Source organism: Drosophila navojoa, chromosome 3 (assembly GCF_054131105.1).
Source record: "Drosophila navojoa isolate 15081-1374.11 chromosome 3, UAZ_NAV_1.0, whole genome shotgun sequence".
NCBI classification, from domain to species: domain Eukaryota; kingdom Metazoa; phylum Arthropoda; class Insecta; order Diptera; family Drosophilidae; genus Drosophila; species Drosophila navojoa.
The window spans coordinates 12,615,909-12,641,187 of record NC_142891.1 but is presented as its reverse complement, the minus strand read 5'-3'; the positions used below and the strand labels follow the sequence as shown (position 1 = coordinate 12,641,187).

The window sequence follows — 25,279 nt, the reverse complement described above, 5'->3', positions numbered from 1 at the left end:
ATTGGCTTGTTTCCAACGCCAGCCAACAGCAGCAGCTCGAAATGTGATTTTCTACAGCATCGCAACGACGATTAAGTGCTGCCCAAACACATTAAACATTTCTACAAATGTGCAAAAACTTTTTTATTTATAATCTCTGGGATTTCAGTATGTAATTGTAATTAGAGGATATAACAAATGTATGATGGTATTTCTATTTATAACTGAATACAATGATTAATGTAAAATAATAAATAAGCTAATTATAAAAATATATATTTAAAGTATAATGCCAAAAGTTAAAAAAATCCTTGATATGTGGATTTTCATTCATCATTGCATTTATAACATTCTTTCCCATGTAAACTGTAATCGAATATTAGTTATATTTTAGTATTACTGTTATTAATGTATATATTTCTAAACATTCAGGAAGAATCATGTAGGAGTACTCTACTTAAGACTGCTCGACTAATAGATACCCTGAGCCCTATAAAAATCTGAAGAGAAAGCTGGGCAGTGAGAGGAACACAGCTTGTTCGATTCGAGTTTTAATATCGAGCATAAATACACTTACATAATTTATCTAGAGACTAAATATGTCTAGCGAATTGAGCGAAACGTATGGCATAGTCATACGCGTCATGAACGTGTCAGACTATCAGAATGTTAAGAAAGCAATGGGCGGGGATATGAACAGGGACGAGCCGCTAGATATGTACTGCGTCGGAATTGTGAAGAAAGGTAATGAGAAGGCGTACGATGACTATTATTATATATTATTATATTATATATTGCTATGGTAGAGCAAGGAATTAGTCTCATGGCTATCGATAAGAAGAACGGAGGACGCATCGTCGGCATAGTTGTGGCTGCTGCTCAGGCACATAGCGATTCGGATAGATATTTCAAAGATATATCGGCAGCAGCTGACTATGAACGCATCGACATAATTAAGTCAAAAGTCGAGAAAGTCTTCAAGCATATCACTTATGTTGATGCCACCATACGTGGCAAAGGTTTTCATTTTCAATGGATTCAATGGGTATCAAAACGAGCTTTTTGTTCAATTCTGGTTTCGACCATACAAAATTGAGGTTTATTTGTGATTTGTATGGCTATTCTGCATCAAATTGACTAAGATGTGACTAATTTATATTTATATTAATAATATAACTGAAAGGCGTAACTGGCTTGATATCAGCTAAAAAAATATGAAATAAATCAAATTCAGGCAAAGTCTCATTTCATAATATCATATCTATCCATATTTATATAGCTGGAATATATATTTTTAGATATATTTTCTTCTATTCTCGATATTATTAACTTGTCATCTATACCCGCAGCTTAGCTGGGCCCCTTTTGATGCTTAAGCCTGTTGAAGTTTCAGTTGGCCCAAAAAAACTTTTCTTTTAAATCATTCATATACAGAACTTGCCTACGCCTCACTAGGCGTATGCGCAATTTCTATGCACAGGCCCAAATTACCATGTGGCGCACATCAATCCTTTCGCCCACACACGCACACCCATGCAGATGCACACCCACATGTGTTATACAACAAGTGGCCGAATTCACATAGCTATTAGATGGCCGTGGGTTTCGCTACAGCCCATGGCATGCCCAATATATGCAGAGCCGTTGCCACCTTTTCGGCCATGTCATGCGGCTGATGATGATGTGTGAGAGAGGGGCTGATTGGCCATGTATTGGATTGTTGTGTAATATATTGTGTGTGTGTGTGTGTGTGTGTGTTTGTGTTCATAAAAAACAATGACGGACATTGGATCTGCTGAGGGTATAGAATAATAGTATATCAAAATTTTACAGCCAGCCACAAAAAGAATGAAATAAAATCATTTACGCAAAACGAGAGACCCAAATTGAATGCCAAGACAAGACTAAGCGAAGAAAATATACAACGTTAAGCGGATGTACGGCGCTTATCCCTTTCAACAGACACACACACACACACACACATACACACACGCAGAGAGTGAGCGAGACGGAGATCGGAAGAGAAAGGCAGAGAGAGAGAGAGAGAGAAGTGAGGGAGAAATGGTTTTTATTATTTTTATTTTATTTAAACCACACAAAATACTTAAGACGATTTTGTGTTTTGTGGTGCAAGATGTATTGCCCATGGCCAAGTAAAAAGTGTGAAAAGAAATGAAAGACAACGTAAGTTCTAGCCAAAAGGGTATACGTATGTATGTATGTATGTATATATTTGTATATATGTAGATGCAACATGTCCAGCGAGCGGTCTGTGCGGTTCCATTCTGGACATCAGAGCTACAATACGTGCCCCAAAGGCATTTGCCGTTCTCATTCACTCGACCCCTCATCCCACCCCCTCTCTTCCTCCCACTCTCTTTCTCTCTCTCTGTGTGTGTGTATGTAAAATAAGCAAATGTCTTACCTTTCGCATCAAGACGTTCGCTTCAAACAATGGCACGTCCTTTGATGACAGCATCGGATGGCAGCAGGCATCAATAATAGAGCCGCTTACATACATATGTCCTCTATCAAAGCATTGAAAGACATTCGCTCCAAGTATTTATGACAGCTGCCCGGCGACCGCCCCATTTTCACGGCCGTTGGACAATGCTTAAGCATTACGCAAAATATGCGACAGCATACAAATTGCGGATTTACACACACACACATATATATATATATATATAAATATATAGATATTATTTTTTTCATATTTTTTATTATGATTTACATTTTATATTCGCATTTGCGTCGCTCGCTTGGCCAGCAAATGAAATGTTTTTGGCACTTTTTAATGCCATCATTTTTTGGTATCCTTTCTCTCAATGTTCTTTTTTTTTGTTTTTTTTTTATTTTATTTAAAACTTGGTAAATAGTGTGGCCCAAAGAAAGCGCCACTTAATTGTTTTAATTGCCTTTTTTCTGTGTTACTTCCATTAACACAATTTGCTTTGGCTGCGTCTGTTATTTGTTTAGTGACAACGAAATTTGCATGTTTCTTTTTTGGTAACATTTTTTTTTTTTTTTTCGCAGTGCATTAGGCGACGACAATAACTAGACAGCGGAAAGTAGGCACAACATTTTTTTAAAAGGGGTTTTATTTAGACCTTACAAGAGTTAAAAAGAATAAAAATGTAGATTTAAGATAGTGGGTACATTAGTTCTTTAAACAGTATTTATTCATATCCTTTACTTGGCAGTAGTTTGAGGTTATAGGCTAAATTTGCCTTCAATTCAAATATAATAAGCTGCAATAAACAATGAATAAAAAATGAAATGTATGATTTAATCTAGCAATTCTAATCTAATCTCAAGTTTTGGAGTTTGAAGTCAACTTACCTTTATTTTAATATATTAATTTTTTGTTTTTATAAAAGTAATAAAATGTTATGAAAAATATAAAAAATAATAATATTAGTAACAATATTTTAAAAATAAAATTGCTTGAAGGCTTTTTTGCTCTTTCTACAAACTTTTTTATTTAGAATTAATTCTTTGTAAATATTGAATAAATAAAAATTAAATTAAATTAAATACTGTCTCTTATTTCTAAGTGAAACAAATTATAAAACAAATATTGTTCGCATTTATGGCCGAACTGTGTCTTTGACTATTTGTAGTTGCTGCATACAGGAAATATTTCGCACTCTCTCTCTCTGCCGGAAGTATAAACTATACCACAATTGAGTAGGGCAATATTAGAGCTAGGTCTGTGATGTATAGATGTAGAAATATATCTAGCTTTTGTTGTGTTCATGGGAAATGTATATTCAATTCATACATACATAGGATGCGGTTTAATAGACACTACAAAATTCCCTATTATATTACCAAATACAAACTACAAGTTTTAGTCGTTCAGCTTATTGATAATTGAAACTATTATGAAAATAAACTGACAGTCACCGATTATTCACGTCAATTTCTGTATGTCTAATGATAATATGTGCCTATTCACAAGAAGTCAATTAGATTCTACTAAAAATTTTAAGAAAGAATATAATAGATTTAAATAGATAATGTAATGAGCAATTGAGCAACTCTTATGACTTTTTATAAGTCTCAATTAAAAAGATACATTATTGAATATTAAGGCCACTATAGTCATAAATGCAACTCCCATTTCGTTCAAGTTTTTTCCGCAACCCACAAATTAAAATATATAAAAAATACTGTCATTCATTTTTGCTTGTATTATATTTAAATTTATTTAAATATTTTTTTGTTTTTTGTTTTGTATACATAATAATTAGTTTGCATACATATTTATATATATTTTTTTTCGAGCCAACAGCTGCTGCAACTTACAAACTATTTCCAACTATTATTGTTTATCTAAGTACTTATTTTTTTGTTCAAAAATTTGTTTTTTTTTTTTTTCAATTTTATTTTATATTTTTTGGCAACACTTTTGATGCATTTCACAAAGTTCGCTTTGGCAAAATCAATTATGAAGCATTTGGGCATTTGACATAACTGATGAACAAAGCTGGGCACCAGTCTATATCTATGTATATATATCTTATATATATGTATATCTACATGCTATATGTATTACACGCACTCTTATAAATTTGTATATGTATATATATATATGTGTGTGTGTGTGTGGGTGTGCGTGTATAACTAACTGAAACATTAAACCAACAAATGTGCAAAAGGTAACAAAGACAAAACATACAGCACACAGCGCTTGACCTGCGGCAAAGTTATTTTTTCATTTTCCACGATTTCTAAACATAGCGTAAAAAAGAAGAAGAAGAAGAGGAGCAAGACCAAATGAAAATTGCCATAAGAGAGCAGCAGAAAAGTTATGAAATTGGAAATTATATACACAGAGGCACAGTCAAATTGAATTGAAGCAAGCGGGGCAAAGCGAAGATGTATATACCTATATACCTTGGAAGGGTATATAGATGATGGAGTAATAGAGAAGCTGGGCTTTATGTTAAGATCATGATTCTGCAGAGTGTTAAGCAGTTATGTAGAGATTAAATAATAAAAAAAATAAATAAATTCACAAATGGATAAACAACAAGATTGGACTATCATCTGAATAATGAAAATGAACATCAATCATTTCATTGGCAGACTCTGCCAATGTCTGCTTAAATTTCCACGAAGCGATTCTCTTCTCTTCTAAGACTGTTAAAAATAATTACAAGCTCTTTTACGAATAGAGAAAAATATAAGATGCTAACATAAATGTTAAATTTACATAAATGCCAAGCTCCTTAGACTCTGCCAACACTCTTTTAAAAGCTCTTCTACGAAAGAGAATACAAATATGTTAACATAGCTGTTGAGGCGTTATTCTTTAAGACTCTCTTCAGAAGTTTGGCTTGGGCTGTCGCAGCAGCTTCTCTAATTATGTAAATACTTATATGAGCACTCACAGAAGCTGAGCAAAAAGTAAGCTGTTAACATAAGCCAAGCTAATTATTAACAGTTGTCTCGCAGGCTCTGTTAAATGCCTAAGACTGTCTACATAGTGAAAAGACTCTCTGCTAAAAAAGCCAATGTGCAAAAAGGGTAAATGGTAAACGGGCAAAATCAGCAGTGGGAGTTGGGTGGCAATTGACTGTTGCAGCAGGTCAAGGGTGCTCTGGGAGTGGGGACGTCGAGGAGTGGATTTTGGGTGTGTGGCTGGCTTGCAGGTGGGTTCTGCTTGCCAGCCAACTGAAATAACATGAGCAATTTTTAGAAAAGCGACGACAAAACGTCGAATGAAAGATAAATAAAGTGCAGAGTGAAAAAAATAAAATGTTAGAAAGTAGCGCGAAAGAGAGAACGATAGAGATAGAGAGGGGGAAAAATGAAAATAAACGAAAAGTAGCGAATAACTCGCGAACAGAGCTATAAATCAACGTGAAAGCAGCCAGAGGCGCCCGGAGGGGCGTGGCAATGTATCTATTACATGAGCGCTGTACGCGCTGTGAACTGTCGCAGCTGCAGTCGCAATTTTTTTACTTTTATTTTCATCAACGTTTCGTTTCCATTTTTTCTTTCCTTTTATATATATTTTCTTCTTCATTTTTTATAATTTTTCTCTTTCTAGTTTAGTTGGAGCAAAAATATTTTTGCAAGTGACAAAAATTGTTGCCGCATCGATTTTGATTACATTTGGAAGCACGCCACGCCCAATTCACAACAAACGGCCAGCCAGCCAGCCAGCCAGCCAGCCAGATAGGCAGTCAGTCAGCCAGGCAGCCAGTCTAGTGAATCATCATCTACTTGTCCACCTGCGCCGGCTCCATGGTGTACATATCGCGCAGAAGTCGTGCTATCGGCACGTTGCCGATAGTCTCCTTGAAGAAGAGCGCCTCAATGGTCGACGCTCGTATCGTGCGGAGCGAGGGTAGCAGCAGCAGCAGCCTACCGAAGCGTGTGGCCTGGCGCGGATAACGCAGCCGCACATGGTCGGAGAGTATGCACTGCGCCTGATCCTGCAGCATCTCTACCGGCTGCACATCGCACAGGCCGGCGGTCTCGGGGGCGAACAGTGCTATGGCCTTCATGCAGCCCACTTCGCTGCCATCGGGCGTTATCTGACGGAAGCGACAGAGGATCTCCTGTATGGTCTTCATTTCCATTTGGGTCGCCTCATCCTGCAGCACGCGCTCCTTGATGAGCGGCGATTCCAGTATGGGCGTCAAATCCAAGGGAATGGTCCATTGGGCGAGATTGAGCAGAAAGAGCTCCTTCCAGGATTCCTGATTGGGAGAAATGAGATTGAAATGGCGGTAAGTCAATAATTCAATATGATATAGTAGTTATAAAAAGGTAGTACTATAGTAATATTATACAATTTTAAGATATGTGTAGCTATATAATGTATTACACCTTATTGTTCATATGGACGGACGGACCCGGCTAGATCAAGTCAGTTTCTCGCGTTGATCAGAAATATATATAATTTATGGGTTCTGCTAGGTATATCATTTCCCCTACATTTCCCCCTCGCTACGCCTCTGCTCTTACAACCTCAACTAAAACTTCTCTCAGAGGTTGCCTGATAGAAAAGTTATTATTCGAAGTATTATTTCTAATGGAATTTAGCTAAGGAAACTTGAATTCAAGTGAAAGTCTTTAAGTATGAAGTTAATTCTCGATTCCAGTTAAAAGATGGTTAAAAGATCATCTTCAACTCGACTCAAATATATTTCCCATATATAGCTATAGCTCACCTGCAGCAGCAAATGCTGATCGTTCTTGGACAATGTCTGGAAGGGCATCAGACACTTGACCCAGCGCACGGCCATGAAGAGCAGGCGGGCCGTCGTCTCCTGTAGCATCTCCCAGGAGAGCAGGCGCGAGTCGAGCAGCTGCTGGGGCAGCGGCGGCGGAAAGAGCAGCGCATTGTGCTGCACCTGATACTGGATGAGCTCCTGGCACTTGTCCGGACTGAGCAGCAGTTCCAGGAAACCGTTCGAGCCGTGGCAGGCGTTGCTGGAGCGCGCTGTTGCCAGCGACGCGGGCGGAGGTGTGGGCGTTGTGGGCGTGGGCGAGCCAGATGTGTAGCTAAGCTGTTTATTGTTGCTCAGATTGTTGTTGTTGTTGTTATTGTTATTGTTGCTATTATTATTGTTGTTGTTGTTGTTGACATGGATGCTGTGCATGAGCAGCGCTGCATTTGTGGGCGGCGTTGCCGGATTGTTCGTCTGATGCGAGTTGTCGCTGAGGCAGTGCGTCGAGCTCTGTGGCGGATGCGGCGATGCGCTGGATGCGGCCAAACTCTGCGAATCGGTCAACGTGGGCGCTGGCGAAACGCTGCCAGCGCTCAGCGGCGGCGATGCCGACGGCGACGGCGTCTCCGTTTCCACATTGACGCGCGGACTCTCGCTGCCCAGGCTCAGGCTGCCAGCGCCGTCAGCTCCGCCGGCGCCGCTGCGCGAACCAATGCTCGAGATGGACTGTATGGAGTTGCTGGGCGAGGGCGATGAATAGTTGTTGTTGTTGTTGTTGCTGCTGTTGTTGTTGTTGCTGTTGTGATTCCCTGCAATGGCTGACGACGTGGCCGGGTGGTGGCCATACGGCGTGGTGGAGACAACAGCAGCCACAGCCGTTGCCGTTGCCGCCGTGATGCCGGGCAACTTGCTGGCCGCCTCGGCGATCAGATTGTGATGCAGCAAGTGGGGTGGGAAGGTCATGGCGACGCTTGACGCACCGCCAGCACTGGCAGTGACTGCACCACCGAGCGCACCGCTGCCACCACTGCCATTCTGCAGAGCACCATGCGGAGCCAGCGCATGTCCATGGGCCGGATGATGAAAGGCCGTGGCATGCGATCCGGCCGACTGGGCGCCATGGCCCGGCTGCCCTTGGTGTGGCAGGGCCGGAGCACCGCCCTGGCTCGCGCCTGTGGGCAAATGGAAGCCACCCGGCGGTGCATGGGTCGAGATGTGCTGCGTATAGTTGAACGATGCGGAGACATTGGTCACCAGCGACACGGGCAAGTGGCTGCCATGATGATGATGCAGTCCGGCAGCGGCGGCTGCAGCGGCCGCCGCATGATGAGCCGCCGCCGCATGGGCGTGATGGTGATGATGGTGGTGGTGGTGGGCGTGGGCGGCGGCCGCATGGTGAGCAGCCGCTGCAGCTGCCGCGTGATGATGATGGTGATGCAGCTGCGGATGCAGCTTCGGCTTGCGGGGACCGCGCTCATGTTGAACCGCTGCAAAATGTGAACGCAAAAATCGGAGTGAGATTGGGAATATATACTGAAGTGATAAGAATATGTGATAATGTGAGATAATCTAATCTGGTATGAATTGAATCGGTTAGCAGATTGATCTGGAACTTATTTTATTTGTGTGATAAATTAATTAGCATTAAAATATTGTTTATGTTTTATGTTTAGTTATAGGTTATAATGGCAACAATATTAATATTTGTTGGGATTTTAGATATTGGTTAGAAATTCTTTGCATTTTATGGTTTAGCCGGAATGATATATGCGCATATATAGAGACTCAAATTGTCTGTTTTAATCTAACAAACTTTTTATTACTTATTATTTATTATATTGAATAAAAAATTCTTTTATTTACAGAGTACATTTATTATTATTATTATTTTTATATATGTATACTGAATATATGCATATATTATTTGTTATTTATTCTTGAGAGCACAATGCAAATAATAATTATATTCACAGAAATATATAAAATGCTGAGATGTTGAAGAATATTATATTATATTATTTCAATTTTCCACATGAATGTGTGTTACGGATAAGGAAAGTATGGTTAAACAAAAATAGTATTATTAACAAGGTTATTCATAAAAAGGTAATATAATAAAAAATATATTTATATATATCTTCAATTAAAGAATATATTATTAATTTTGTAATGTCTCATATCTTCAACAGAATATTTTAAAAACTTTCCTTTTTATTCTTTTTTCTTTAAAATTATGTATTTGTTATTATATTTATAAATATTCAATGAATACATATATTGTTTGTATTCATTCTCCATTATAAGTCTGAACTCACAGCCTAATGATTATATTGGGGTATATGTCCAAAGTCCACTGCGAATTATCTAAGGAAAAATTTAAGCTGGAAAAACGCAAATGTGGCTCAATTGATAAAATTTGACTACACGCATTTCTCTTGTATTTGAATATATCCCAGCTGTTTCAGTTTTTAATGTATTTTTCGCTGATTTTGCCTTTTTTTGTATATGTTGCGGCATTTATCCTGGATCTGACTACGCTTTTGTTTGTTCCATTTCCGTTTCCATTTCCGTTCGCGTTTGCTCAACTGTTTTGCATAAAATCAGTTCAAGTGTGTAATTGCGTTAATCTGCTTTTAAGTAGTTAAATAAATAAAGTTAATTTCAAAGATACTTTGAGTGGCTTTCTTCTGTTACTTTTTCCTTTGTTGCCCGGCAGAAAACTTTGCCAGCGCTTTGAAGTGTGGGCGGGGCGGGCTTGGCTCCGCATAGGCAAATAGCAAATACCACTTGGCTCTGTATAAGCAGCTAAGCACATACACACAGGCATAATAAACCGATTATTAAAATACGAATCAGAGAGACAGAGGGAGCGAGTGGGAGTGCGAGTGGGAGCGGGAGAGACAGAGAGATACCCGATGTTAGTCCTTTAGTAGTGGCAGCCAGGTCGTGTGAACTGTTGCATATGCCCCAAGCCTGGACCTGGACCAACACACACGCACACATGGATCTCTACCACTCCCTCCCACTCTGTCTGTGTGGGTTGCTGTCATGACTTTTATTTGTTTGTAATTAAATGTATCTATAGCGTGCGCGTTTGTATCTTGTATCTTGTGCGTGACGCAGCGCAAAAGGGGTGACATTTTAATCCGCAGCTAATCGCATGTGTGAGCGACTCTCGCTCTCTGTATGTGTGTGCGTCTGTGTGTGCGCTGAAGTGACTGCAGCCAGTTGACGGCCCCTGTGGCACTTGAAAACTACTAGCTACAGCTACAGCTACAGCTACCGCGCTCCGGCTTTCAGGTCGCGGCAAAGCTTTCAAAAGATCACAAATTTCAATTAAAGAAAATGCCAAACTCATCAAATTTTTACGCTGCGGGTTAAGCGGCATCTGGCGAAACTTGCGACAACGAATTCTTTTTTTTTTTTATTCTCAGCTCGCCGGCAGACTCTTAAAAACTGCGGTCTGCATCAAAAATAAAAAGTTCCCCTTTCGACTTGGGAAAGTGAGCCTCGCTCCCGCCCCCTCCCCTCCTGAGACCGGAAAACTCTCGGGCAAATTGCTAACCCTTTGGCACGCGACGCCTTCGTGCTTCCTCCGCAGTTTCTTGCTGCTCAAACAAAGAAACGTGTGAAAAAGGCAAAAAATTAAAGGGCATAAGCAGAAATTAAAATTACTTTTTTTTGTTGTTGTGGGGATTTTCCTTTTGCTGCGCTTTTTATGACGGCCCCCAATCGGGCTCAGTCCCCACAGCAATTTTCCAGCTTTTTCTAACTTGAAGCGACGCCATTTTGTTTCTACGCCGCCAAAGTTGGTACAAAAAGTGAATCAAGAAGAAGAGCAAGAAGTAGAAGTGGAAGAAGCAGATTTGTAGCTCCCGCTAGCTAGCTCCTGATTTGATTGCTGCCAAAGTTATGGATGCAAAATGCAAAAGTCGTGTTCAGCCGCCTGCCTCGGCACAGCGTCAAATCAACTGGAGGCGATTTTCCTACTTTGCTTGCAGCTATGCGGGCTGACGTCACAGATGTCAAAGACGCCGCCGCAAAGGTCATTGGCTGGATACTAAACGAAGTTTGAGAGAGCCGGAGGTGTATTTGAATTGGAGGCAGAGCCTGACTAATTATATTTTAAGCTATATATAACAAGTAAGAAGACTCTAGTCGATGCTGCTCGACTAGGAGATACCCTGAACCCTCCAAGCTGATATTCTTATCATTCTGCACTTCTTTTATGCACGCACACATATATACACATGCATCCACCCTCACGCGCCTGTGCTCTGCTAACTGCGCAGTAAGCAGCGACTGCGCTTGGGCTGCGCTGCAATGTGGGCAATAGTATGAGAATTTATTTGGTGAATAACTTCTCTTGTAAAAATACGATCTTAATGAAATTTTCAGGGCGTAGTTATATGGTCAAAATGTGTGTGCATTCCAAAGCACAAGTCTCTAGTACTTGAAATACGTTTTTTGCGAATTGGGGGCGAAGGGGGCGTGGTATCCAAAATCTGTTGATTACAGAATGTTTGTATTCATCATATATATATACACAGTAAATCTGAAGTCTCCACATCTAATAGTACTCCGATGAGGCTCAAAAAACAAAATCAATTTTTCGATTATTCTCGATAAAAAAGTTATCGGATGAGTTATAAAGCAAACTCGTACTGCGTATGGTATACACGAGTATGCACAAAAAATTTCAGCTCTCTAGCTCTTATATCTTCTGAGATCTCGGCGTTCATACGGACGGACGGACGGACGGACGGACGGACGGACGGACGGACGGACGGACGGACGGACGGACGGACAGACGGACAGGGCTATATCGACTCAGCTCATCGTGCTGATCAAGAATATATATACTTTATGGGGTCTGCGATGATTCCTTCTGCCTGTTACATACTTTTACACAAAAACATTATACCCTGATTTCCCATTTTCAATGGGTTCAAGGTATAAAAATGCATTTACTATATAAAGAGCATGTTTGAAATGCTGCATTGCAGTTGGAAAAAGGTATTTAATTATTACTATTTTTTTAATATTTCTAAGATAATTAGAATTGATCAATACAATTTATTATTTATAGAATTTTTTAAAATTATAAAAATATACTATATGAATGATGAACATAATAAAATTTAAAAAATTACTGCTTAAGTGGATGGTTCCGCCTCAATACGCTATGCCTTGAACCCTTTCGCATATGATGACAGACTGACTTAAGCCGACTTTCATATCTAAATAATCATATGATAATGGGATATGCATAACGAATATAACATATTATTATTATGGTCGCTGAGCGTATTCGTTACATTTCGTGCACTCCGTAAGGTATTTAAATTCATCTTTCCATTATAATTGAAGAGCAATTTGTTCATTAGATTATCTGCTAATAGACTTGTTATTAATACAAGATTTTGCTCATTCGTTCCCTTTTATTTTTCATCTGCTTGAAAAGTCGAATGCCAAAAATTTATTTGAATAAATTTCAGTTTCCAAAAACATCTCGGTAGCTTAACAATGCTCGTTGTTCATTTTCTGAATATTTTAAAATATTTTTACAAGTCCCTTCTTTCTTTTAATATTTTCTAAGATTCCCTGAGATTGTGTGTGCATTGAAATTTATTATTAATTATTGTTATTACATATTTATTGTGATTAAATATTTATTAATTTATTGGACGTTATAGTTAATATAAAACCAAAACAAAAATTAAGCACTGGCTTATGGAGTTGGAATATTTATTCGCTATTCAATTGTTGATTTCAAATTATAAAATTGAATGTAATAGCATAGATATAAATAAATATGTTTCGTTTAGCGGCAGAGTAAGAAAAACACCTTTTTAAGAGATTATTTGTGTTTCTTTATACAAAATTCCCACTAAAACTGTTGCAATCAAAGTGTGGCTACGTTTGACTTAGCATTTTTGCCAGCTCTGCCAACACCTGCCCAAACTCTCAGGGCAACCTGAAGAGAAACAGAAAAAAGAAAAGGAAATGCTATCTCTAAATCTAATTAGCAACTCATTACGCATCCTCGAAGCGTAGAGCAATAAAAACGGCGTGTAAAAGAAACGGCGAGAACATATTGACCGATTTGCTGAAGCTAATCAATTAATTAGGGCAGCGGATGGGTGGACGGTCGGACGGTCGGTCAGGCGAGGGAGTTACGGAAGTGGAAAAGCATTCAGGCAAAAACAATTATGTCAAAACAGGGACGAGGCCAGAGCGCCAGAGCTCTGGGTGAAGGCAAAAATGTCAGAATGCCAGACAGAGAAATGCGGTAGAAAAATTAATGATAAGTGGCACTGAAAGGGACGGAGAGAGTGAGTGAGTGAGAGAGATGGCCAGATGAAGCGAGAGGGAGTGAGGTGAAGTGTAGCAGCTGCTAAATTCTCAGAGTCGAACGCTTGCCGACTTCACGACCGAGACACGCAAAAATCCCAATGAATGATCATCAACTGGCAGCCCACAATGAAGAAGAGGGGGAGGGGGAGGGCGAGGGAGAGAGCCTGGACTGCCGCTACTGATGCTGTTCGTAAGCTGAAAAGCGCAAAGCCTCATAATGAGTGTGTTACCGATATATATACATATATAGTAGAGAGTATTTGCTATCTTATAACTCTGCAGATAATAAAAATAAAAATACGATTGTTTGGCAGGCAAATGAAAAGTAAATAAGGCAACGTGGCTAAATGTAGCAATGAAATGAAATACAAAAAAAAAAAAGAAACCGTGAAATTAGGAAAAAAAACACACACTTGAAGTGATTCGATGCGGTTGGCAATGGCATGAGACGGGGTGTATGTGCGTGTGTGTGTGTGTGTATGCCGCCGACACACCCCCACGTTCAGCCAGGGGCTGGACTGCAGAGATGAGCATCGCCTTTGGCTTAGCAACTGTAAAGTGCATAATAGTCCATAATGCCCATTGTTTATGTCAGCTCAAGCAGTCCTCGACTCAGGGGGTGGTGCTTCAGCCAGTCGAGTGACAAATTACGTGGGCCACGTACGATTAGAGTTGCGATTCCAATTGCTTTCCACTTGCGATAAATGATAAGAACTTGCCCTATATCTGTATGGGCATAGAATTAGTTTTTGCAGCTGTAAAATTTCACGGATTGAATAAAATCTACTTAGGATTTGATATGGTGTACACAGGTGGAAGATTGCTTTGCTTCGAATATTGACAAAGACTAGAAAGCGATATTTTCCAATATGTATGTGATATATATCATTTTGATCAAAGGTAAGAACTGAGCTGATTTTGCATCTACATATATCTGTCTTTCCAACTGTCTAGCCTACTGCTCGTTCATCTATCTGTCCATCTATATGAGCTTAGGATAAAGGAGATGTAGTATTATTACTTGTAAGAGCAGCAAGGCGAGGGTGTATTAGTAGTTCTGAGACTCGAATGGGAGTTCTCTGGAAATTCCTATACAGAGAACTGTTTTGTTAGTTATCTTATAACACTTGATATAGTATGCAATTATATATATGTATAATTTATATAACACTAAAACTCAGTCATACAAAATGGTTAAATATTATTAATTCAATAATAGTAATTATTAATCATCTGACTTTCAGCTAAGGAAATTATTTTCTAAATTATACTATACTGCAATCCAATAATAGTTATTATCTATTATCTAATGTATTTCAACTAAGGAAATTCGTTTCTAAATTACCTTACTCAGCTAGACAATTCATCCTGCTATTGATATTATCATATTTTTAATTTTTATCTTTTATGCATTATTTACATGAATATTATTTATTTAATATGTTAGATATTTATATTATATTTATTTATGTTACATTTTTATGGATTTCAAATGTAATTGTATTGTTCCATAAAACTTTTTCGTGAAATATGTATGCAAATGAAATTCGATTTCATAATTTTCGGCTTTATTTTCGTACAGTGAAATGCATATAAAGTTTTTCAGCTTATGCTTTACGTATTTGTTTATGCATAACCTTTAACTTTAGCCCATTTTGAATATTTAACAACAACTTTTGCAGCCGTTTGCCGCTTGCCATTGCCTCGCTCCATTTTTACAGTGCGTCAGCTGCATGGTTGAGCTGGATGTGAGAGCGTGGGAAGGGGGAAAGGGAGGAGGGGGAGGTGAAAGGCTTTTATGCTCTGACTCTGTCGTCAGGGCCTAGTGAGTGAGTGATTTTAAATCCGCTTTTAATGTTGACACTGACACTTTTGTCATTCACAGAGACAGACACACCAAAGCACACACACACACACACACGCACACATGTGCACACACACATGCACACTTCTGTTTGGTGTGAGCGTGTGACACATGCAAGCCAGGCGCATTTACATGTCGCACACTGCCTATCAAAAGTGTATGCACATAAAGTAGTAGGCTATAATGTCAATTAAGAGCAGCACTGCAGTTCGCATGTAAACAGACGTGTGTTGGTGTGTGTGTGTGTGTGTGCGTGTGTGTGTCTGAGGGGTTACTTTGTGTATGGCATGGCCTGCAGTCATGTGTAAATGCAGTGCGTATACGTAATATGGCGGACGCAATACGTGCTATAAGCATGCATTACATATGTATATACATACATATACATAAATATATAACTATATATATGTAAGTAAATGTATATACATCCACACAAAATCAATACGTATAAATGTGGTCATCAAAATTAGTCGCCAAAAAGTCGACTATATATATGTGCATATATATGCACATGCATACATCCATTTATATAGATATAGACATAAATAAGAGCAACTTCATTTGCTATGACCGCAAACGCAGACGATTGACAATACGGCGTTTCAGTTACAACGTTTCAGTCTGTTGACAAAAGGGCTTAACTGCCCCGAGAAGTGTGCTGCAACACGTATACTCTATGGGCAGAAGATGAAGTAGAAGGTGGCAGAAGAAGAAGCAGCAGACGTAGAAGATGGAGCCGAAGAACTATAAAGTGCGAACATTTTCCATTTACAGTTCCCTTTTTCATTAAATTTGCACTTGACTGAATTTTGTGCCTGATTGTTGTTGTTGTTGTTGTTGCTTATCTTGTGTATTCTGCATCTGCTGCTCGGCCAGAGTTGTTAGGCATTTGCGTTAAGCATTCTGTTTGCCATTGGCTTTGTGAACTTTTCAATTTGCGGAAAGTGCTAAAGTTACAATTCAATGGCCTAGATAAACTAAAAGTAAATTTTAACGATCACGGATTTGGCATACAGCAACGGCTTTTAAGAGCAGGACAAGCGCTTGTGGGGTTCTCTTTAGGATTCGAAATTGGTATTGAAATTTCAATTAAATATGTATCAATAATAAATATGTATCATAATAAATGTGTATATATGAATAATAGATATTTCTTTATGGAGTTTTAGAAACAAGAATCAGATTATACTTATAAAAAACTTAAATAATATTTATTTACGTTTAGGTTGAGTCCAAAATTGGATTATTTAATACACAATAAAAATAAATTGCTTTATAGAATTGTTTTTTATAGAAATAAGACTATTTTGAAAGGTACAGACTCATATTCCCAAAAATTTTAGGATATATTATCCAATCCTAGTTTCTAATATCCTGTTGGCTAAGGCTTTATGTTTTACTGACGAAAAAATCTCTAACATCTATATATCTATATTGGTATATCTAACATTTATGTTTATGCAATAGATTGCGTAAATAAAATTGCCATAATTTGATGTTAAATTGTTAGGTAATGCTGGTTTATGTATTGTAGTATATATTATGCTTCCCATTTTTCTCGAATGCTAGAGCCATTAGAGCTCACTTTTCGGCTCATCACGCAGCCGGCAAATATGAAGACTTAAATATGCACACGCACACGCCCCCCACACGCCCGCCCCACACCCACGCAGTTAAGTGGACGACCCGCAAAAGGACATTTTATTGCTGGCGCTTTTTTTTTCCCCGCATGATGCGAATGGGATTTGGAAAAGCGACACAAATTACTCAAAATGAAAAATCCGCTTAAAATGCCGCGTAAATATTTGTAAAGAAATAGAAATCTAAGGCAGAGAGAGCGAGAGAGAGAGAGAGATAGAAGAAAGCATCATCACTATGCGTGATGATGATGCCTGACACCCATTTGTTGGTATACAAATGCAAATACCATTAAATGTGACAAGTGGCAACATAATTTGTTAAGGGAAGCTCTCGCCGTGTCGCTTTTTTTTTTTTTTCAAATATTAGCATACAAAGCGGCCAACATTTATAAGACAGGCAGTGTCAGTGGGAGGGGGAGGGGTAGGGGGAGCAAAAAAGATAGAGAGTAAGATAAAGTAAAAGTAAAATGAAAATGTGCGCTGTTTGTCATATTTTCCCATCATAACTTATCTCTGCGAGAGAGTGAGCAAAAGAGAGGAATAGAGAGAGAGAGAGACAGAGATATATAAGTGTTATTAAACACTTTCTTGATCTGCTGCCGTGCAACACTATTTCACAGCACTGGCAGCTTTTCTAATTAACTTTATGGACAACATCGAGAAATCAGACTAAAATAACATCGCCCCGGAACACAAATAAAATGGAAACCAACTAAAGATGGCTAACCACATGGCCAGCACCAGAAATGCCATAGAAGAAGCGTAAGCAGAAGCGGAAGCAGCGGAGCAGGAGGCGTGGCTTATAGTATAGCTCTGTGGAGGCGGAACTACTCTTATGTTGGGACGAAAAATGTAACACAAACGTGCCTTGAACGATTTTTGTGGCTTTTTTGCTTTTTGCTCTAAACAACAAAAGCACTTTGTCTGTGCGAAGGGCTGCGCTGTTACTGTCAGCTTATGTCTGTGTGTCGGCGTGTGTGTGGGTGTGGATGTGTGTGTGTGGCTGTGTGTTTATTGTTTATGTACGGCAACCAGCCAAGAAAAACCCCAAAAAGGCAGCTAACATGAGGCTTTCTAGCGGCAAACTAAGAAAATGCACAAGGAAAAAGTAGAAACACATGTCCGGGTCCGGGAACAATACATTCAGATGCTCTGCCAGGAATAGAGTTCAATAGACTTGGCCAGACAGCATGTGGGGATATGATGGAAGGTGATTAACAAGTGACTTAATTGTTGACTAACTTTAAATTTATCAAATATATATTTATGAGGCTTTCTTTTTATATATTATATTAAATATTCAGAACAAAATTTTTATATTATTATTATGATTTAACTAAATGATATATAAGTTATTATAAATTATATATATATATATATATATATATATATATATATATATCGTTAAAAATTGAACTTTTAAATATATTTTTAAAAATACATAAATCTTTTAACTAAACATTATTATGAGTTAATATTTATTAAATAATAACAGTCCTAATATGTATATGCTTTAACATAATCATATACTTATTATATTAATATATTATTAATTATTATATTAACTGTACGTTGTACAAAAATTGATTTTAATTTTCTTTGTATCTCTAGCAATAGTATCCCGCATAAAGTTTCAAATATAAGTGTATCTAATCTTTGGCTTTTCGAACTGTTTGCCAATTTTTGCTTTCATTTTTTTCGATTTTTTTTTTGGTTTGTTGTGCTTTTGCCCGTTGTGCTATTGTTGTCACCTAGCCAGCCTTATTTTGGCCAGGCAAGTTGAACGGGCGTAAGTCGTAAGGCGTGTCTTAACCACTACCCTACTCGATTCAATAGGAAAAACAATCTTCTGGGCATGTGACTCGCAATAGAGCCAGATATTTCGCATTTGACGTCTAAGGTCCTAAGGTCTGGGTGCCTGATGTCCTACCTCTGGCGTCTGACGTCCAACGTCCGACGTCCCACATCTGACGTCTGAGTTTGGTATCATCATTTGATTGTCAATACATTTTAGTCGCATTTTCAGCGATGGGATAATGCATGTAATCCGCTATTAAGTGCACATTGTCAATCGACACGCCCACCCAAAGGCGAATTGCGTGTGAGAAAATCTGCAGCAATTCTCACGCTGTTCGTCCCCCTCGGCTGCTGCTGCTACTGCTCTGCTGCTCTGCTGCTGCTGCTGTTGTTGTCCTGTGCAGTGAACCCATCAATGATTGTTGCTAAATGGTAAATTGTAGCCATAGAGCTGTTGCCATCTAGCCATAGAGCCATAGATATAGCCATAGATGTTTGTACATTGCTTTCATTGCCGGCGTTGTCATGTGTTTTTATGCTACATTTAATGTTGGCTTAAGAGCTTTAAAGCTAGCATTGTTGCATTGAGTTGTTGTTCGTTTCTCGCTTCAGTTTGGGTTCTATTCAATTTGTGTTCTGGGTTTGATAAATGGGCGGAAGCGGTCTGTAAGGCTTGGTCAATCGCAAATGGCCAAAATAAAGTTGAGCATGTTCGTAATATGCAAATCATTTAGTGACTCAAGTGAAACCTATTTACATGTACCCATTGTCGGACAATAATAGTATATGCAGTGGAGAAAGGTAGGGAGATTTTTAGAGAATTTTGTAGGATTGTAGGTTGTAGGTTGCAGGCAAAAAGAGTTGAGAGACATCTTTAGGCATGGAGAGATGCACTTTGAGTTTTGGCTTAGCCTGCCTTATAGAGCTCTAACTTAATAAATTTTTAGCAGAACTCGAAATAAATTAATTCTACTAAGTACAATCAATCTTGTATTTTTAGTTGACTTTCGATTGCTCAAATCTCAAACATTTGTTGCTTAATTAAATTACTTCACATTCATTTTGTGCAAAGCCCTGGTCTAAGTGAGAGAATAATTAAATAACTATAGAACTAAATAAACTATAGACTTATATACATTTTCCTTAGGTAAATTTGTATATTATATCTAGTCTAGGATCAGAATCAGAATCAGAATCCAGTTTAGGATCAGAATCAAATTATCTATTTCTCATATAGGTTTCTGTCTAATTGAAATCACCTTTACACACAGGCAAACCCCACAATGCTCTTGACTCGCTGGCAAATGAAAGTCACGTTTCCATAATTTATGCACTACACACAAAAAACGTTGTTCAAAAATCAAGTGCCGTCATTTGAATTGTCTGCCTTCGGCTCGATGGAGAAAGTGAGAGAGATAGGTAGATAGAGAAGGGGAGAGCGTGAAAGAGAGCTCCGCATAATTTATAATCAGCTTAATGACAACTACAACAAAAGGAGCAAAGGCACTTGGAGCATTCCCATGTCAGTCCGTGAGCTGTGCAGACTTCAGCTAGAGAAGTGTGTTTGGCAGGCGAGAGGCCTTGCGGCATTTTTGGTTTTTGAGTTTAATGTAATTTATGCCCGGGTAGGAAGCCCGGCTAATTTGTTGCATAATTAAATGAATTTGGCTAGCAAAACAAAGACTTGCGGCTAGCCCCCAAAGCCCCTTTGCACTTACCGTCTTTGTTCATGGCCGATTGAAAGCATTTGGCTAGGCGGCAGGCGCGGCACTGATTCCGATGCGTTTTGTCCACGGGACAGCGACCCTTGAGATCACCTGTTGCCTTGCAGGTGTAAATCCGATTGCGATGAATGCTGCGCTTGAAGAAGCCCGAGCAGCCTGTGAAATGGGCAATCAATCATAGAGCAATGGTTAAACTGGGATATTAGCACTCGGACCTACCATCGCAACTGTAGATGCCATAATGTTTGCCCGAGCTGCGATCGCCGCACACCTTGCAAGGTATGTCCAGCAGGCGATCGCCAGCTGTGAATAGATATGAAGAATAATTATGAGATTTATATATAAAAGGGAATATTGAATAAATATAAAGAGCTATTTTCTATATTATATTTTATATTTTATATTTTATATTTTATATTTTATATTTTATATTTTATATTTTATATTTTATATTTTATATTTTATATTTTATATTTTATATTTTATATTTTATATTTTATATTTTATATTTTTTTTTTTATATTTATTTTTTATTGATTTTTATATTTTTATATTTTATTTTTATTTTTCTATTTATTTTATATTTTATATTTTATATTTTATATTTTATATTTATCTTTTATATTTTATTTTTATTATTTTTTATTTCTTTTGTTTATTTTTCTGTATTTTTTTGACAGAAGCCCAGCAAATCAGCTTAGCTAAACATGACATAAACAATATATTTACTTCAATCAACCCTTGGCTTCATATTCCATTATTCTAATTATCTTTTTTTTTATTCGACAGCTGAAGAGAAGCCAGAGTAACTAAGTATCTTATTAAATTAACAGCATCAAGTCTCAACTATTTCCAGCCCTTGTAAAAAATGAATTTCGCCATGCCACAAACTGTGCGGGCAAACTGAGCCGTGTATTTAAGTGTTCTCGTGTCGCAATATATCCGCATATTTAACTTATATTTAGGAGCTAAGCTCGCCGTCAAAGCCTACGTTAGGTAAACAAGCTGTGGCACGCACAAAAGTTGTTGCATACTTTGCGGCACGGCTGCCCTTTATTTGCCTGCCACATGAGTGTGTCTGTGTATTAGTGTGTGTGGGTGTGTGTGTGTGTCGCGGATTAGCAAGTGGAAATTGCACAAAGCTAGCACATAATGCAAGTTATATGATGTTAGCCCTTTTGCGAGCGGCACACACGCTTCACAAATTAAGTTGAACGCTCGGACACTTGTCAAAATAAAACGCGGCCGTTTGCGTTTGTTGTTGTCCTGCTCAGTGTTTTTTTTTCCCGGCGGGGTCCTTTGTCCTTTGTGACATTTGACATATTGTCAACTGTCGGTTGGGTTTCCGGCTGCGGCTGCGTTGCCTCTGGTCTCTGGTTGCGACGCGTGTTGCCAATTTTCACACCCTGCGCATCGCCAATTGTCCGCAGCGTGTTAACACCTCTCGAGTGGCTGTGCGTGCCCAGTCTCGCAGCCTTCACCCCTGACCCTGACCCCTTGGGGTGGCGCACTCTGCAGTCCATATAGTTGTTGCGTTTCGATTTTTTGTTTTCTTTTTTAAAAAATGTTTATTGTTGATTTTAAATATTTTTGTTTATTTATGCCGTGGCATTGGCGTCTCTATTTTTTTTTCTCTCCCTCTCTCCCAGTCTCATTCTCGTTTTTTGTTAGTTTAGCAAGTTGCGTCAACTCTCGCATAATGCGTGCGAGTGGGTTATATCTAAGTTTGAACTGGTCTACAATATGCTTTTTGACTGGTATGGAAATCTCTGCATTGTTTTCATAGGCTAAAAAGGTTGCCCCACTCAGTTCAGTGGGTGTGGGCGAACGTGGGATTTGTTCAACTCGGGCGTGGGAATAGCGAATTAAGTAAATCAAAATGGAAGAAAATGAACGGGTGTTCAGCATCGAATGGGTGGGATCTGAATGAAATGTACAGATTTTATATAATTAAAAAAAGTTTAAAGCTGATTCTGTCTTCAAATAAATACTGAAAAATATATGTAGAATTTTTAAATAACATGAATAATATATATAAATAATAATAATAATAATTTTTGAAATAAGTAATAATAATTAAATCATAAAAATATTATTACTGGTAATTATAAAACAATTATTATTATTGATATCTTATAGATAATATAAAGATTATATGTGTATATATATTTAACTAAAACTGCAATACTAATATTAACAGCTACAATATAAATAAATCTGTTTATATTAATAATGATAAATTATATATAATAGGTATAAAAACAGAAATACAAGCAAAATTGTTCTAAAAAATTCAATAAAATAAATTCGCGACAATTATATAAAATATTTTTAATATATTTATTAGAATTATATTTTTGTTGTCCTTATTAGTTTTTTTTTTTTTTTTTTTTAACTATACTTATTTTGATAAATTAAACAACAATTATACAAATAGTAAAAAACAAAGGGTTTGAATATTTGAATTGGGGTAACGGCATTTTTATATTTTTTATAAATCAAATGCAGTTTTAATTTCAATTAAGATTTGATAACATTCTTTAACAATAATTTCCATTTAAAATTTTTTAGTTTAATTTGTTATTTAAATAAACAGTAAATATGTATTTGATTATTTCCAATGTTGCCTCAAGTATATTTTTTTTTTGCCACAAATAAGCAATTTAATCAACATATAAATATCAATGATTGGTTGCTCAACAATATAAATTCCTTTAAATAATGATTTAAACATATTTCGTTTTTTTTTTTTAACTTCAGGTTAACTAGCACAAATGTTCACTCTAACAACACTTACAAGTTCAAACACAAAATAATAACTTAAATAATTTTAAATAAAAAAAAAGAAGCATCGGAAAGAAAGAATATTAAACACGTTCAAAAAATACATACAAATATGTTTTATATTTATTAAGTTTATTATTTATATTAATTGCTAATGCAATTTTTCCATTTGTAATTTGCATTGTGAAAATATTATGCCTATTTTAATTATTTATTGTATTCAAATACATATTTTTGTATGGTGTTTTATTTATTCATACACTTTTGTTTCATTTTAGTATATTTTAAAAACATATAATTTTTTTGTATTTATAAAAAAAGTGAGTCGTAATTTCCTTATATATTTTTTTTCTTGTCGCATATTTAATTGTTGTTTTTTATTGCATCGAAATAGCGACGGCCTCAAGGGCTTGCATCAGTGAAAATTCCGACGGTGTTTCGGGTGAGTTTGCAATGTTTACCTGTGCCCATTTTCCGTTGGTGGAAATATTTAAACCCTAAAGTATCCAGCGTGGTTAAGTTTATGTTGACAGCGCTAATCACACGATATATTTAACTGGGAATCGGGTGGATTTTTAGTTCAAGCACAATTGGCACTGGGAGATCACAAGTCACAAATTAAATTTTGACCAACGCACGCGAAAAATTGTTGATTACGTTTGCCGACGCAAAGGACGATGACGACGACGACAACGACGACAACGACGGCGACGACGACGCAGCTGCTGCGGAGCGGATGCGGATCGTTTTGGCTGACGGACCAACTGTGAATGGCGCAGCCAGCAGTGGCTGAAGCTGAGCCGGTGCCAAAAGCAGAGCAGAGCAGAGCAGAACAGAGCAGAGCAGACCGCCAATTACGAAAGTGAAGCTGCCAAAGGAGAGGTCCTTTTTTGCAGTCAATTTGACAGGATGCAGAGCAAAGCCAAAGGCAGCCAACAAAAAAAAAAAAACAAAAAAAAATCGAAAAAGAAAAGAAACCCACCCCAGCCACCCACCCTCGGTGCGATGCTATAGCAAAGCCACAGCACAGGACAGAGCAGAGCACGGAAAAGCCCGAAACCGAATGAGGAAAAGGCAAAATGAAAATGAAAATGTGGAAAGCGCAGCGCGTTGCGAAAAACCAAAACGTCGACGAAGAAGTCGAAAATTTACGAAAAGCTACAAAATGTTACATTTCATCCCCTGCGAGAGTGGGCGCCACAACGGCAAAGGACATGGCTCGGGCAGAGGCGGGCAGCCAACCGGAAAACGCCCTTTTTTCTGCGCCTGCCGCCTGATGCGATTACAGCAAATGAGGAGACTTCCTGCCGTCCACCATTTTCCAACTATTTTTTTTTCTTTGCTCACACACACACAGACTCACACGCACATGCACACACACACACGCACACATCTACGTATCCTGTGGCTTTCGACAATTCACCACAAAATGTCAAGAATGATGAAAAGCTAGCGACGGAACGAGGCGACATCGTCGTCGTCGTCGTCGTCGTCGTAGCTGGAGTCGCTGACGTTGACGTCGCTCTGCCTGTGTATTGGTAATGGCATCTGTTGTCTTGCTCTCTCTCCTTCCCTGGCTCTTTGTATATATGTGTCCTGCTTGCGCTTGCCCTCTTCCACTGAGTGCCGCTGTATTTGTGCCTCAGCAAATATCTTTGCCGGCAGAGGTCGCTGTCGTGACTGCTGCTGCTGCTCTTCGGGCTGATGCCTCGCTGGCTTCTCTTCTGCTTTTTCTTTTTTCCCTTTTTTTCTTATTTTTGGTTCGTCCTGCGCTTGTAGGCTGTCGGATTATTAGTTCTAAAGTCAGGATCTCAGCTGTGAGTGGCGCTACGAAATTGGGGCATATGGGAACAGTCGAAATGTGAAAATGACTTCTAGTGAATTGAGGGAATATAATAAAGTTGGGGAAATTATTATCTATAAATAGCTTGGATGGACATAATT

At 38.1% G+C, this 25,279-nt stretch overlaps 2 protein-coding genes across 2 annotated transcripts; one reads left to right on the top strand and one right to left on the bottom strand.

Moving 5' to 3' along the window:
- The first annotated feature begins 578 nt into the window (after positions 1 to 578).
- LOC149091744 (uncharacterized) lies at positions 579 to 1,333 on the top strand. The gene is made up of 3 exons (XM_089257032.1): positions 579 to 723; positions 786 to 998; positions 1,329 to 1,333. The coding sequence occupies exons 1-3, from the start codon at positions 579 to 581 to the stop codon at positions 1,331 to 1,333; spliced, it is 363 nt and encodes a 120-aa protein (XP_089113158.1).
- A 4,659-nt stretch (positions 1,334 to 5,992) lies between these two features.
- On the bottom strand, positions 5,993 to 24,567 carry dsf (nuclear receptor dissatisfaction). Its single transcript, XM_030384297.2, has 5 exons — positions 23,797 to 24,567; positions 20,771 to 20,854; positions 20,546 to 20,707; positions 7,170 to 8,656; positions 5,993 to 6,695 (listed from the first exon to the last, which is right to left on the bottom strand). The coding sequence occupies exons 1-5, from the start codon at positions 23,804 to 23,806 to the stop codon at positions 6,213 to 6,215; spliced, it is 2,226 nt and encodes a 741-aa protein (XP_030240157.1). The 5' UTR covers positions 23,807 to 24,567; the 3' UTR covers positions 5,993 to 6,212.
- Between the last annotated feature and the right edge of the window lie 712 nt (positions 24,568 to 25,279).